At 36.2% G+C, this 16,350-nt stretch overlaps 1 protein-coding gene across 1 annotated transcript in view; it reads right to left on the reverse strand.

The window, feature by feature from the left end:
- Positions 1–5,502: 5,502 nt before the first annotated feature.
- Positions 5,503–16,350, reverse strand: part of PTPN21 (protein tyrosine phosphatase non-receptor type 21) — a 1,442,744-nt gene continuing 1,431,896 nt past the window's right edge. Inside the window, exon 19 of the mRNA XM_044073481.1 lies at positions 5,503–7,535. Within this exon, the coding sequence (XP_043929416.1) occupies positions 7,407–7,535 (129 nt within the window). The 3' untranslated portion in view covers positions 5,503–7,406. The remainder of the gene's footprint in view (positions 7,536–16,350) is intronic.

Genomic DNA, 16,350 nt, shown 5'->3' on the forward strand with positions numbered 1-16,350 from the left:
TTAAATATACCAACTCCGAGACCGCACTTCAATGCAGTATAATGCGGAAAGGGAAGATTTCCCTTTACTACACTGTAGTGCAATGTCGGAGTTGGTATATTTAAAGAGCGGGGGTGTGGGGGCTTGCCCCCCTGCTTTTACCCATCAGGTAAGCTTTTTATTATTATTTTTTTTTTTACCTTAATCGAAGTTTTACAACTTCGAATACATGGGTTCTACCATATAGTGTTCGAAGTTATAAAACTTCGATTATATGATATAGACCCCTTCTATGAGTCCATCAACCCTGTTAACAATCAAATAAATACACAAATAAATGAATGAATTAATTAAAAATATCTGCGCCTTCACTGTAACACAAACAACCTGCTGGTAAAATGGATACCTCACCCAAAGAATACCACATTATAGAAGCCCCTTTTACAGTAAACAAAGGAGCTCCCTCAATATCTTCACGTGCAACATGGACAAATGAATACACGTCTGGTCTTTCCACACAGTCCTTTATGGATGGAGAAGCATTTAGTGTAAATTACTGTGGTTAAGCTGCATAAATGGTTTATCAACCTATTACTCTAATGCTCATATCAGCAATTTGGATCCTTCTAGAGGGTTAAGGAACTTTAATAAAAAGTGTGTCAAAAATATTGACCTTAAAATGCCCAAAGTCCATAACAAAGAATACGTTTTACCAGGCTTTAGTTAAAGCAACCATTGCATTCCTTACAATAGTAAACTGTTTACTGCTACTACAATGTTTCTAATACTTACTTCTTGTTCGCTAACAAGACACATTTTGTTCATTACTACTTCTGTGATTTATACACTACTGCTTCTAAAATGGATTTTGAGTGGTATTGTTTTCAGAGCTCTTATTGTTCCATCTTAAATAGCTACACTAATTATCTGGCTGGCTGGACACATCTGCATTTCTGTAAACAATTATATCCCAGCTAAAGGCTTCCAAACAATACCTAAGCTATTAAATTATGCAGTGGTTTGCAAAAAAAAAAAAAAAGTCTTTAAAAGCATAGCCCAGTGCTTTTCTCAGAAGCAATTCTAATTATGCACATATTTCACTTTATTTTTTGATAACTGAAGTTTATAAGACAATTAAAAAATGTTTTCAGATACAATTAGATGAAGATGGACCTCTTGTTTTATGGATTCTGTATGGGCTGACTAACAAACTAGATCTATATCTTCCATTACACTACAAAGAAAGCAATTGCATATCAGCAGTCAAGAGTTTATGTTAAAACTATGTAGTTCATTTGTTGCTCTTACATTTCCTTCTTGGAAAGGTTCAGTTGGGTAAATTTGCAATAAATGATGGTAATCCTGAAATCCTACTTTGCAGAAACCACCTGCCTGAGGTAATATCTTCCATTTTGTAACATAATAGTAAATACTGAGGATGGGGAAGGGATTAATGTAGGATTCAAGGGGTTCTTATTAAATGATTGAAGATGCGTCTTGATCAAACTTGAAAGCAAGAAAAGGCAAACTAGCGAAATGGCATATAAGCAAATTCTTTTACTGGGAAAGAAATCGATTGGCCGCTTCCGTTACTTTGCTGTTTTTGTGACTGTAGTGCGATCTTGGAGTTGGTATATTTAAATACGGTGTGTGTGGGGGGCACACTTTATGTAATGTTTAAAATTTTTTATTTTTTTTTTTTGGAACAGCGATTTTTTTCCCTTGGAAAAAAAATCGCTGTTCTAAGCATTCATGATTGTAAGCTTTTGCTTACATGGGTTTGATAAATCATTGTTCGCTTTTTTAAGCATTCAATGATTTAACATAGACCTGGATTGAAGCTGTAATCACCAGTATCTTTTATGTTTTCCCTTAGTTTTAAAGGAAGCAGGGGACAAAGCAGACTGTCTGCCTTTGGAAGACCTTTGTATAACTGTTTGCCAAAGAAAGGTCATTTGCTAGTAAAGAATTTTCTTTAACATTAAAAGGCAGGTGCATCAACAACTTTTCCTTTCCTGTGCAAGTCTATTAAAATCTCACCTGCTGATTTATCAAAAATGGAATGAATAAACAAGTATCCAGTACCTGGGCCTTAATGTCCCATCGATTAAGACCCTGTTCTTAGCCAGAACTCTCTCTATAATACAATCCTGGTGGCGCATACTCTGGATAAATTATCTACTGTATCACATGCACATTTTAGCATACATACTCCAGTCTTATCGACTATGGCGGTAAGTTTTTTTCAATGCTTTTTCTTTATTCATTTTTGTCTGGTAAAACTTATACAGTCCTAAAACTGCAATGAGACAGCACAAAATCACCTATTTACCTAGTGCATCAGGTGTCCCTCTATAAACAGATCAAATAAAACATTATAGGACACAGTATTGCCCTAAATTAGTACAGTTTTCATGAACTTGCTTACAAGTTTATTTGAAAATATATTTTACATGCTACTTTTTGTTGCTATTTGACAGTGCTTCCTGACAGTCCTTTATATATACAGTGGATATAAAAAGTGTATACACTCCTGTTAAAATGCCAGGTTTTTGTGATATAAAAAATGAGACCACAATAAATAATTTCAAAACTTTTCCCACCTTTAATGTGACCTATAACCTGTACAATTCAGTTGAAAAACAAACAAATCTGTTTGGGGAAAAAATATAAAAAATAAAAAATGTACAATAAGCTGGTTGCATAAGTGTGCATACCCTTAAACTAACTCTTTGCTGAAGCACCTTCTGATTTAATTACAGCATTCAGTCTTCTTGGGTATACACCTGCCATCAATTAAAGAGACTCTGATTAACCCCAAATAAAGTTCAGATGTCCTAGTAGGATTTTCCTGACATTTATTCAGTTGCCTGCTACAGCAAAAGCCATGGTTCGCAGAGAGCTTACAAAGCATCAAATGGATCTCATTGTTGAAAGGTATCAGTCAGGAGAAGGGTACAAACAATTTTCCATGGCATTGGATATACCATGGCACACAGTGAAGACAGTCATCAAAAAGTGGAGAAAATATGGGACAACAGTGATGTTACAAAAAACTGGACATCCTCACAAAATTGATGAAAAGACAAGACAAAAACTGGTCATGGAGGCTGCCAAGAGACAAACAGCAACACTGAAGGAGCTGCAAGAATTTCTGGCAAGTACTGGTTGTGTACTACATGTGACAACAACCTCCTGTATTCTCCATATGTCTGGACTATGGGGTAGGGTTGCAAGACGGAAGCCTTTTCTTACACAGAGAAACATCCAGGCCCAGCTAAAATTTGCAAAACAATACATCAAGTCTCCCAAAAGCATGTGGGAAAATGTGTTGTGGTCTGATGAGACCAAGGTTGAACTTTTTGGCCACAATTCCAAAAGGTACGTTTGGCGCAAAAACAACACTTTGCATCATCAAAAGAACACCATCCCCACAGTGAAGCATGGTGGTGGCAGTATCATGCTTTGGGGTTGCTTTACTTCAGCTGGAACTGGGGCTTTAGTCAAGGTCGAAGGAATTATGAACAGTTCCAAATACCAGTCATTTTTGGCCCAAAACCTTCAGTCATCTGCTAGAAAGCTAAAGATGAAGAGGAATTTCACCTTTCAACAAGACAATGACCCCAAGCATACATCCAAATCAACAAAAGAGTGGTGGCATCACCAGAATAAAATTAAGGTTGTTTTGGAATGGCCCAGCCAGAGCCCAGACCTAAATCCAATAGAAAATCTGTGGGGTGACTTGAAGAGGGCTGTGCACAAGAGATGCCCTCACAATCTGACAGATTTGGAGCACTTTTGCAAGGAAGAGTGGGCAAATATTGCCAAGTCAAAATGTGCCATGCTGATAGACTGGTACCCAAGAAGACTTAATGCTGTAATTAAATCAAAAGGTACTTCAACAAAGTATTAGTTTAAGGGTGTGCACACACAACAAAGTATTAATTTAAGAGTGTGCACACGTATGCAACCAGCATATTGTACGTTTTTTTAAATATTTTTTCCCCTAACAGATTTGTTTGTTTTTCAATTGAATTGAACAGGTTATAGGTCACATTAAAGGTGGGAAAAGTTTTGAAATGATTTATTGTGGTCTCATTTTTTTATATCACAAAAACCTGGCATTTTAACAGGGGTGTGTACACTTTTTATATCTAATATACATACATATATATATATATATATATATATATATATATATATATATATATACACACACACACACACACACACACACACACACACACACATTTTTTTTTTTTACATTTCAGAACATGAATGTCTAACGCATGTTTTATTTTGCAACTGCATTATAAACTTCTTGACTTTGATATAACCTGCAGTGAAACAAACCCTCTTCCCTGCTTTTTCAAAGCTAGTTCATAATGTTGCACAACTTTGCTGGTATGGTAACTAATATAACACTAAGTAAATGCAATTACTTGTGACATAGATGATATATGAAAACAGCAGTTCACTTTTTCGACACTATAACAAAGGGCACTGTGTGTTTTCAATACAAGTACATTCAACAAACCTAAAGGGTTCAGAGAGCCAAGCACTGCACCCTACTGATGTACTCAAGTCCTGCAAGTTAGCTAAATGTTAGATGATTCAAACCTGCACTGTTTCCATACTGAACAAATTCTGTGAAAAGATATACAGATCAAGAGTGCAGCCAGGATTTTTTGAAACTATATGCTTACTTGAACCTCCCACATTAGCAAAACTGTAGCCTCCCCAGACCACACAGTACTACTACTACTACTACTGTGTAGCTTAAATATAGTACTGAACTTGTAGCATCCAGTGCCACAATTAATCAACTTAAATGTGAGAAAATTAAATTATACAAGTAAAGCAAACAGCTGGTTTACTTGTTTAGTTTAATGGACTTTCTTCACATTTAAGTTTAGAATTGCATGGAACTGCAGCTGAAAATAAATAATTTGGAAAATGTAAGCACAGAGTGTATGTCTAATTAGATCCATGATAACTGTCATCTGAATTTAGTCAGTAATAAGACATAAGTAAACATACTTGACACAATGACACAGCATGTGGATTTGGAGCAGCAGGACAGAAACAGGCAAGAATTAACAGACCCTTTCATGGCTGATAATTCGAGACACACAAAGTCATGCATAATCACTTAAAGCAACACACAGTGGGAATTGTACACAAAGTATCACAAAATATTTGGACTTACTCTTTTTTTCTCTTTTCTTTTTACTATTAATTAGTTATTTAATCACTGCAATATCTTCATAACAGTTCTGCTCTGGAAATTGGACCACATTTCAAAGAAGTTACAGAGGCCCAAAATAGATGAATCAAAGACATATCTCCTTTCTTCTGTTATACCAGTGTGTGTCACCTTTGAACCAGAACCATGGAAAAATTAAAACACCTGATCAATGGACTAAGTCAAAGTAAACCCAAGCAGAAATGGAGTCTTAAAATGGACATCTGTGCATGAACAGTATATACATCAAAATGCTGATGCCAGTTTATGGTATCAGCATTTAATTAACCTTTTTTTTTTTTTTTTTTACAGACAGTATACATGATGACGGCTAATCCTATTTTTGCCTGTGACACCTTGGTAGGTCTATGTCTGAATACAAAAATTCACACTGACCATCACCTACACTGTACTGGCTAATTTATCAAGAAACACATGTGAAAGTATTACACACACAAAAAAAACAAAAAAAAAACAACAGCCTGACAGACATAAACCAGTCCCTTGTGTGACTGTCTTAGTCAGAACAGGTTATTGTCAAAAACAGGAGCAAAGTGCTTGTACAAGAAAGAACAAAAAGTAAAACAACATATTTACATTAATTAAGGTTTCTAATCAATATAATTCAGTTAGCAAACTAAAACTTAAAAATAACACTGTTTAATTTCAGCTTTGTTTTTACTCCTGGTTCCACAAACCAGAGACCTTCATGATATCAGAAAGCAGCAGTACTTCAGATGTATTTGAAATGCATTGCTATATCAGAAAAACATTACTGAAAACTGATAAGTTTAAAATAAAAATATAAGCCACATCTGCATCAGTGAAACCACATATATTCCAACACAGTGATTTATATCTACCTTGCTGCTCAGATGTGACAGAAGGAAATTAATGAAAAAAGCATCCAGTTGAGAACACAGACTCTTCAAAGCAAAATCCGAATACATTTTCTAGCTGATAGTGTCAGATGGTAAAAAATGAACCTTCTTACTGGACATATGACCAGTATAAAATTCCTGTTCTACACCTAATGTGAGACAATTGAAAAGCAACACAGTGCTGAACTCCTTATCTGGCTTGCTACTATTGTGCAAATGAGGACTACAAGAAAACCAGTTGTGAACATTTACATTTGGTTACTCTTATGGCCTTCTCTTTAGTTAAAAGCTATAGCAGTCCTTGTCAGCTGGAAGGCTGGCAGTGGTGGGAGAGGGATGCCTCCATGAAACTGATAACGAAATAAAGTCATGTAAACAATTATGAATTTAAATCTGTGAGTAACCCCTATATAATGTGTGAAGTATAACTTGTGACTCCAAATTAAAAATGAATGAACAAGCCACAGTTTGGTGCAAATAAAATTTCCTAGTCTTTTTTATGTGCATCTGTTAAGTGCTTTGATAAACTTAATGGTTCCCATTTAGCCTCTTAGATAATTCTGAATTAAATTATATAATTTGTGTCCTACCTGAGCTCTTACATTGTGTTACAATGCATCCTGCTGTTTTGAAGAAAAAAAAAAGTGATTGAAAGGGGTGCTTTCTACTGATTCGCCAACCACCAATGTGTAAATCTGACTACTCACTGTGTTTATTAAAAAGTTGGTGAAGCAATTATGTGTAAACCAGCTAAGAAAAAACCTTACTAAGGAAACTGCAGTCGTGTTTACTATTTTCGTTTGATAAGAAGATGAATGCATTTCTGAAACAGCCTGCTCCAATTTAACTATTAGTGTTTAAATGTAAAACAATTCAAAAAATCATTCTTTAAATTAATAAACTTTGTGTTCCAGTCTTTGCAGAGAGTTCAACAGCACTTTTTTTGCCACAGAAGTGCTTAAATAAATGTTAAGAAGTTGTTAGTTTTCTTGGCAAAAGAAAAATGAATGAGAACAGTAATAAACCTGTAACTTCAAAGGACAGTACTGCTTTTCCTTCATTGAAGAATGTGACTTCTTCTGGTGTTCTACCAGAAATATTTTTGACATAACATTGCTACATGTAGTTAAGTCAGTACAAACTCCATGACCGAGTGTCAGGGATCACTTATAACTCCTTTTCTCCATCAGACCTAGTCTATTTGTGTAAAAATGTACTTCCCTCAGGCACTGCCAGGGTGCGTTCTTCAAGTTATAGCAGCATTGGCTCAAATGTAAAGGTCTCCTCTGCAATCAAAAGGCTTATATAAGCCTGGAGTTTTTCAGAAACTGAATGAGAACACAGTACACAAAAGTGTATTGTGCATAAGTCTGCACCATCATCATCCTCTGCTGCCTCAGCATGTCCAGAGCACTAGGAATGTCCAGCACCTATAAAAAAAATAATAAATGTGAATACACTGTGAATGACATTACTCCTCACCATACCTCTCAAGTGTACCTCATTATGAGGAACGTACCTCATTTGGGGTCTTAAAAAGTTCATGTTCCTCAAAGTTCCACATTGAAAGACTCTGTCACACACTCAGTGTTAGGAATTTTCTTAAGTGAAATCCATAGTAAATAGAAATGAATCATATTAATTCATTAAAAGACATTCTTTATAAGTAAAACCAGCATATTTTAACCATCTTATGGCCTTCCTAGTTGAAGTTGTAAGAAAGCCATTAGTATGTGTTCCACATTTTGCCCATTTGTCCCACATTATGAGGGCTAGTGTTCCTCATTTTGGAGATGGAAGTTTGAGATCTATGCTCCTCACCAGTGCAACAACAGAAGGAGGTATATTTTACCACTGTTTATTGTTCAGTACCTTTCTCCAATAATACCCACAATATAATAATGGCTAGCACAAAAGGATGAACACTGGTGATAGGTAGTTAGCTGTTATTTTCTGGATGCTTTTCTGCAAAAAAACTGGCTGGGGCAAACTTCAGATCTGATGACTAAAGTAAGCTAGTTAGAGGTATCATACTTTGGAAGTCACAGTAATTTCACGTGTTGTAAAACAATCAAGTTTGCTACACCAGACTCAGGATCAGATGCACAACCAATAGACATACATGAAAAAGATTAGCACATTGTTTTTTTTTTTTTCTTCTTCCTCTCTTTGCCTCTACTACCTGTTAATCATCAGCTCCCCCTAAGACAACTGGCTCATTTGTTCCTCATCACAAAAGAAAAGGATAGCCAGGAGAAACCATCAGACAGCCATCAGGAGTGGTTTGTGGAGCTTTCTTATTTTTTCTAGCCCTTCTGCATACACCCATTGAGGCAATGGGGAGGGACATGCAATGGGCAGTTCATAGTGGATGTCTCCCTCATTTCTGCAAGGGACATTCCCTTCAAGTATCCCTGTCCCTTCCCATTTAGTACAAGTGGAAGTTTTGCTACTGTCCATCAAGTACATATCGCTATGCAGTGTACACTCAAGTGTACATACCCCCCCCACCAAAAGTCAGACGGCCATGTCACTTCACTCCTCCCCTCCCTGCTTGTCTCTTCTAGTGCTAGGGTTGATAAACAAACCCTAGTCACCTGGATTGCAGTGAATACTCCATCTCTCTGTGCCACGGAGCCAAGCTAAGTGAATAGAGTGCTATGATGATGCTTAATAGTAAAGATTTGTCACCATTACATGGAAAGTATAGCCTGATTAGGTATCATAAGTCAACAATCAGAGCAAACAAACTACACCAGTAAGAAATACAGTGGATTCTACCTTAAATGTATTTGATATAGATAAGTGCTGGGAAGTGCTCTGTTGTACAAGGGACTAGAACACAGCTTTTCCTCACTTAAATGAAGCACATTATATTATGCTACCTAAGCTGCATGAGGTTTACCTTTCTGCTTCCTACAGTGTCTGCTGGGCTGATTAGATATGCCTGAGTTTATCCACAAATGGTTATTTTGTATCCAAAATAGTTTCCACATTCCCAAACAAAGGTCAGAATGACGAGACATGAATAAAGGGAAGGACGACCAGTGAGAAGGTAAGAGGGTTTGGTATGAAGACGGCAGCCCTTCCTTGACAAAGATTTGCATCTCAATTGTCTGCATCTCTGGGTCCAACATTTATCCATCAAGTATGTTTGAAGTCTCTGCACAAAAATATATGCCACCCTAGCTGTAGATAAGAAAACAGATTTTAAAGTGAACAGTACCCTGTCGAAATTAAATTTACCTATTGTAAGACTTGATTAAACTGTACTGCACTGGAAACAACTGAAATGAGACTGAAACAAAAGTCTTCATCTGTTAATTACCCAAACTCGTACTGAACAGGTGCCAGTCTCTCTCTTATGGGCCACGTCTTGTGTACTTTTCAGAATGAATTCTCCAAACACTGTAGTTCAATCAATAAGGCTATATTAGATGTTCACAATATCTGAATACTGTCTTCATTAACAGTACTGATAAACAATAACAATCTGTAGAAATTTTGAGGTGCTGATTGGTACCCAAAGTTACTGCATGTCATATTCTGATTGTCCTGAACAACGTAAACTAAATTAGTCTTTATTTGACCTGTCTTCTGTACTCAAGCTCGAGTGTCTGTATTGTAGCTTAATCTTCTCTGTAATGACAAGTCGAACTAACTAACCTTAACTGAACAGCTATCCTAAACACAACATATTATATTACTTCAGTCCAGTAATTTTCCTTTATAAACCGCATTCACTCCCCCTAACCTTGGTCTCAGGCCTTGTCTTGTATGTGCTTTCTTTAACATTCCATTAAGGAACATTATGTAGCTGGCAAGACTGTATCTTTCCCTTGAGAAAAGAACATTCTGTATTTCTGCACATTTCATGCTTATCTTTCCTTTCTAATAAACTGTCCTTCTCTAAAACTGAATGCATACATGTCTGACACTACATATTTTACCTTTTAGTCTGCATAATGCCTAATAACTACTTTAAAATGGAGGTGCCTAATCCAACAGTTGCCCCTGAGGTCCCTGACAAAAGACTACAGGGACTTAATTATGACGTTACCTTACATTTGTATTGCTAATTACTGTATACAGCTTTATGCTACCTGACTCATAATCTGAAAATAATTGTTTTATTTGATAAATAAACCTGCAATTTTAATTTTGACCACTAGGTGTCACTTGAGCCTTTATGACCTGTTCTGATTGAAGTCGCTTAACTTAATGAACTAGACAATTGTTTTTATTGACCTGCTGAATAAACTTGCAATTTTAATTTTGACCACTAGGCTTGAAATCTGTTAACTTTACAATTTAATTTCTATATTACCTAGATGCATTGTTTTGAGAGTCTTTAAGTCTAAATTCTGATGTATAAGTGATATATCCAAGACCTGTATATTATTCTGAAAATGAGTATCTTTTAATTCTGTGGCTTTTAAAGTTGATTAGAAACTGCCACACACATTACTAAGTTAGACAGAGTATGAACTGTTAGCCCTGTCTACTTTCCCCACTCTCTGTATGCTGTAATAGTAAAATGTTATGTTTTTATCTTATTAACAGTTGCCAAAGCTGATTAGAAACTGCCATACACATTCTTAAGTTAAACAGAGTATGAACTGTTAACCCAGCCTATGTTTTCCCTCCCTGTATGCTGTAATAGGAAAATTCTATGTTTTTGACCTTATGAACTTGGTGCCTTAGTGTACCATGATGCCTCTTTCTTATAGCAAATAAAACTTTTTCCTGTTGTTCACAGATTTAAATCTTTAAACATTGTACTGCTTGTTTTTACTGTATAGCATGATGGCTATTCTCTGAAGAATTAAAATCGGCACTAAAGGGATAATTCTATAACTGGTCTTGAAGCATAATTACCATATACAGTATTAACTTGAGTCTATACATTTTTATTTATATTTGCTCTATAATGCTACTTACCTTTTTAACTTTTATGTGCTGTAACAGATGTCTGCCTCTTACATATGTGTCTGAAACATTCTATGAATATTTATGAGCTATAATAGTTTATTTAAACCTATACTTTCTGTATTTCAGATCTATACCTTTGTATTTTCTGTTAATGTCCTTTTAAATTTCTTACTAATGTACAATAATTATGTAAAATACACTATAATTTGTAAACCTGCACTGTAATTTGTAAACTGATTAACAAATTATGCCTGTCCTGTTATGCCTTAAGTGCACTGAATAACTATTACTACCTATTCTTCAGATAACTTATATTAATAGTTTACTAAAATGTATGCTTTCTGTATTTCAGGTTTGCATTTTCTGTCAGTGTCTTTTTTAACTTTCTGACTAATGTGCAATAATTATGTAAAGTGTACTGTAATCTGTAAATTAACTAACAAATTAAGCCTGCCATGTTATGCCCTGAGTAAACCGAATAACTATTACTACCTATTATTAACTTATCTTTAATAAGCCTGTAATAAATAATTCTGCCACTTTACCCTTAACTAATGACTGAATAATGTGAAGGATAATGTAGTAGAAATGTATGATGTAATAAGCCTGTTACTTTACTCTTAACTAATGACTAAATAATGTAATTCTGTTACTTTCCTCTTAAAATTAATAATGTGAAGTAACTGAATACTAATTTTATATTCTGAAATTTGACTGAACTGTACTATACTGGACACATAACTGAGCATGAATGTCATATTCTGAATCTTGACTGAAATTTACATTAGACTGATACATATTTATACTGAACATTTAAAATAGCTGTGTATATTCTGGAAACTAACTAAACTAATACTAAAAGAACATTTTGCCATGTTAACTGAACAAAAATAAAAGCATAACTGAAAACTAGTACACGTTATATTCTGAAAACTGAACTATTAGTACCTTTTCCTGTCAGCATTGTCTGAACATAGATAAACCGAAAACTAGTACTGTTGTCCAATGGTCTGAAAACATGAAAACATTTTGACAGTGTTACCTGAACACGGATAAAATGAAATCTGTTATTGTTATATTCTGGAGACTAAACTATTAATAAATTGTTGCCAATATTGCCTGAACATAGATAAAAACATAATCTGAAACCAGTGCTGTTATACAACTGCCTGAAACATATATACTTTTTTCAACTCATACATTTTAACTTTAAACAAACACTGAAGAAATAACCGAAAATCAGACAGTCAACTTCTGCACCACAGCTCTTGCCAAATTTTACTGTGCATTGTCCCAGTCACTGATGAGGTAAAGGAAAGCCTGCTTTATTTATTTTATTTTATTTATTTTATTTTACATTTGTTGACCAGGCTAGTCTAGCTGGATACATGTTCATTTTCAGTAGAGGCCCGGGGAGAAAAGCTCCAAAAAAGACAGAGGTAGTTAAACAGAAACATCAGAAGATTAAGTAATAATTATTACATTCAAAGATAAATCAAACAAACAGGTTATACATATTGGTTAAAAGAGGTACAGACTTAGAAAGATCTAACTTAGATTAGTCTAACATGGCTACATTATGAAACCTTAAGGTTTTGGGTTAGGTAGAGGCTTTGGTGGGCCTGGAGCGTTTGCTATTAGTCAGGATTAGAGCAAGGGCATAGCCATTGGGACTTTAGTAGATCTTTGAGGTGTTTTTTGAATTGGTGAAGAGAGGTCATGTGTCTTAGGTTGTTTGGGAGGGCATTCCAGGATTTGCCAATGGAATTGGCATAGAGTGCTTCGCCTCCCGAGTTGTTAGATTTAATGGTCTGCACTAGTAGGCTTTTGGACGACCTAAGGGATGTAAGGTTGGATTAGGGGGTAAAGTATTTTGTTCAGTGAGGGTTTTTTTTCTGGATGGCTGATTGTTTTAAATGCCTCAGTGAGTTGGTTGAGTTTGAGAATGTTGGGCAGTTCTAACCATTCCAGTGTCCTTAGATTTTGGCAGTGATGGGTTTGATAGGGCATTCCTGTTATGAATCTGGCTATGTGGTTATAGGTTGTAGATAGTTTGTTGAGTTCCCTCTTGTTAAGGAAGGAGAATACCGGGGAGGCATAAAGGAGTGTGGAGAGAAGGTGGGTCCTAGCAATAGTTAGTTTAATGTTGAAGTGTCCTTTTTATAGTTATGCCTTTTAAACCTCTTCTTTTCATTTATTGTGCAAGATTGTGTGACTAAAGTTCCTGATTGTATCTAGTATCAGATCCCTAAAATGACATTTGCATCTCTAACAATTATAAACTGATAGCATTGCTTATTGCCCTGACCTTATTTACATTTTTCTGCATGAAATAAACATTTGCAGCTAATAAACTTTTGCAAGTCTGTAAGCAAATTGATAACTGGTCTGACTGCAGATCAGAAAATTCTAGGTTTGTCTCTTGGCTGGCTCGCCATTGTAAGAATTGATAAGACTGTATTGTACTGGAATTAATTGGAAACTGAAACAAAAGTCTTTATCTGTTAATTACCCAAACGCATGCTGAATAGGTGCCAGTCTCTCCTTTATAGGCCAAGTCTTGTGTACTTTTCAGAATGAATTCTTCAAACACTGTAGTTTATTCAATAAAGCTTTATTAGATGTTCACAGTATCTGAATACTGTCATTAACAATGCTGATAAACAATAACAATCTGTAGAAATGCTGGGGTGTTGATTAGTATCCAAAGTTACTGCACATCATATCCTGACTGTCCTGAACAACGTAAACTAAAATAGTCTTTACTTGACCTGTCTTCTGTACTCAGGCTCGAGTGTCAGTACTGTAGCTTAATCTTCTCTGTAATAACAAGTCGAATGAACGAACTAACCTTAACTCAACTGCTATCCCAAACACAACATATTATATTGCTTCAGTCCAGTAATTTTCCTTTGTAAACCACATTCACTCCCCCTAATGTTGGTCTCAGGCCTTGTCTCATATGTGCTTTATTTAACATTCCATTAAGGAACATTATGTAGCTGGAAAGATTGCATCTTTCCCTTGAGAGAAGAACATTTTGTATTTCTATATTTACAGCAGTTTCACGTTTAGACTCTTAGCATTTAGCAGCATAACCTTTAATTTACATTTTGATGAAATGTTTCCCTTCTAATAAATTATCCTTCTCTGAAGGGATGCATACATGTCTGACACTACATATTTTACCTTTTAGTCTGCATAATGCCTAATAGCTACTTTAAAATGGAGGTCCCTAATCTAATATCTATAAATAGTTTTACAGATGAAATATGCTTAATATGTGAACTGGAAAACACTGCACAGCAGGACTTTAGTGCGTATGTGCCTGTAAGTCTGCAAAGCTACACAATGCAAATCACAATACAGGCCACTAGTCAAACTCATCCGTCTTACACTATAAAGCAAAACTGGTTGAAAGGGCCTTCCTCGTACACAAAAGGGAAGTAATTACTTTTGGTACATATTTATTTCTCTGGTAAACAGGATAGCAGACTGATCACACAGGACCCATTTCAGCCACAGGTTGGAATTTTACAACATAAGCAAATTAGTAAAGAAATCATATGAAACAGTGAAACAATACTTTAGGACACCTATTAAGCTAGTAAAATATGACTCGACACATAATAAACTATGACATTCTGCTGTACTTCTATTAAGAGCAAAAGTGAAACATTTCTCTCAAAAAAAAAGAGGTGAAAATATCTTGGATTTGGTATTAACCAACATGAGTAACCACTGCAGCACCCCTACAGTGTCATCATCCCTAGTAAGATCTGACCACAAAGTAGTCACTTTTGAAGTCACCATCTCCGCCGACCCCCCCCCCCCCCCCTGGCTAGGGTCAAACAAAAAACTTCTCCAAAGCTGATTACAACCTCCTGAGAGAAGGTATAAACAGCTTCACAACCCCTCCCCCTCCACAGAAATTGGCACATATGCCCAAACTTACACCAAAGTACTATATGAGCATTTATATAGCTGTATGGAATCAGGAATACCAGACAGGATGAAATCCTCCTCCTCAAGGAAGAGTAAACCTGTCTGGTGGACATCTACAATAAATAAACTCTATAATAAAAGGAAAAAAATTGCTGTCCAGGACCAAGAAGGAGCAGATGTCTAATTGGAAGCAATCTCTCCTTAACCTGAACAAGCAAATAAGAGCAATAGTGAAATCTTCCAAAGCACCTATACTATGAAGTCGGAGTTGGCTTCCAGTTACTTATTCTATTATCTGTAAAACGTTTCTGCTATATCTATACACAGCTGGGATCACTCTTACCAACAGGAACTCATGCCATAGGGTTTTATACTTCACCTATCAGGAGCTGATGATGATTACGCAGGTGCACCCTGAAACATCAGGCTTTTTGCTCCTTTGTCTACTGGGCCCTGCATATGCATACATTTCAGCTTTGTGTGGCAAAACTGGTGTTCTATAATTGCTTAATTGTTGTTTTACCCTATTATTCTTTATTTTAAGATGCCTATCTGTTTATTTTGCTTCTATATTTACTTTTACTACAGATGCTTTGTATTAATGCACCAAAATAAAGTCTGAAGTTGATGTTGAAGGTGAAAAAGAAGTTATGTTCTTACCATAACGTTCCATGTGAGTTGATCATCTCGCCTTTGTTCTTACACACGGGTTCGGAGCCGATCCCTCAGCTCCGAGTCGGCCACATTCCAAGCTCTGCGTCTAAGAGAAGCTCGAGCACAGTCCCTGTCCCATGATCCCCTGCTGCTAACCCTCAGATCTAGTTTGCTAAGAAACCAGACAAAAAAACATACCTGCCTACACATGCATACGCACCAAAAATACCTATACACGTATATACCTAAAAGGTAATGACAGATACAGGCAAATATGTTATACCTGCCCGACTACGCACGCACACATAGACACAGGCAGTCCCAGAGAACCATGGGAAAGACAACCAGCCATGAGTCGTACCTGTTCCTCCAGAACACGGAGGGGAGAGGAGGGTGGGAATGTAAGAACAAAGGCGAGATGAACAACTCACATGGAACGTTATGGTGAGAACATAACTTCTTTATGTGAAGTTGTTTGATCTCGCTGTTTGTTCTTACACACGGGTAGCATCCCCAGCACCCTAAACCCTGGGTGGCTCACGGGAGAACATTCCTGAGAACAGTGGAACCAAAGGAAGCCCTGTCCCTAGAGGCCCTGTCCACTTTGTAATGAGTAATAAAGGTATGAGGTTTGGCCCAGGTAGCCGCAGCACAAATGGTATCTATAGGTAAACGAGCCGCATGTGCCAGAGAAGTAGAAACAGCTCTAGTAGA

The sequence above is a fragment of the Protopterus annectens genome, chromosome 6.part0 (genome assembly GCF_019279795.1).
Source record: "Protopterus annectens isolate FY-2018-M chromosome 6.part0, PAN1.0, whole genome shotgun sequence".
NCBI lineage: Eukaryota > Metazoa > Chordata > Ceratodontiformes > Protopteridae > Protopterus > Protopterus annectens.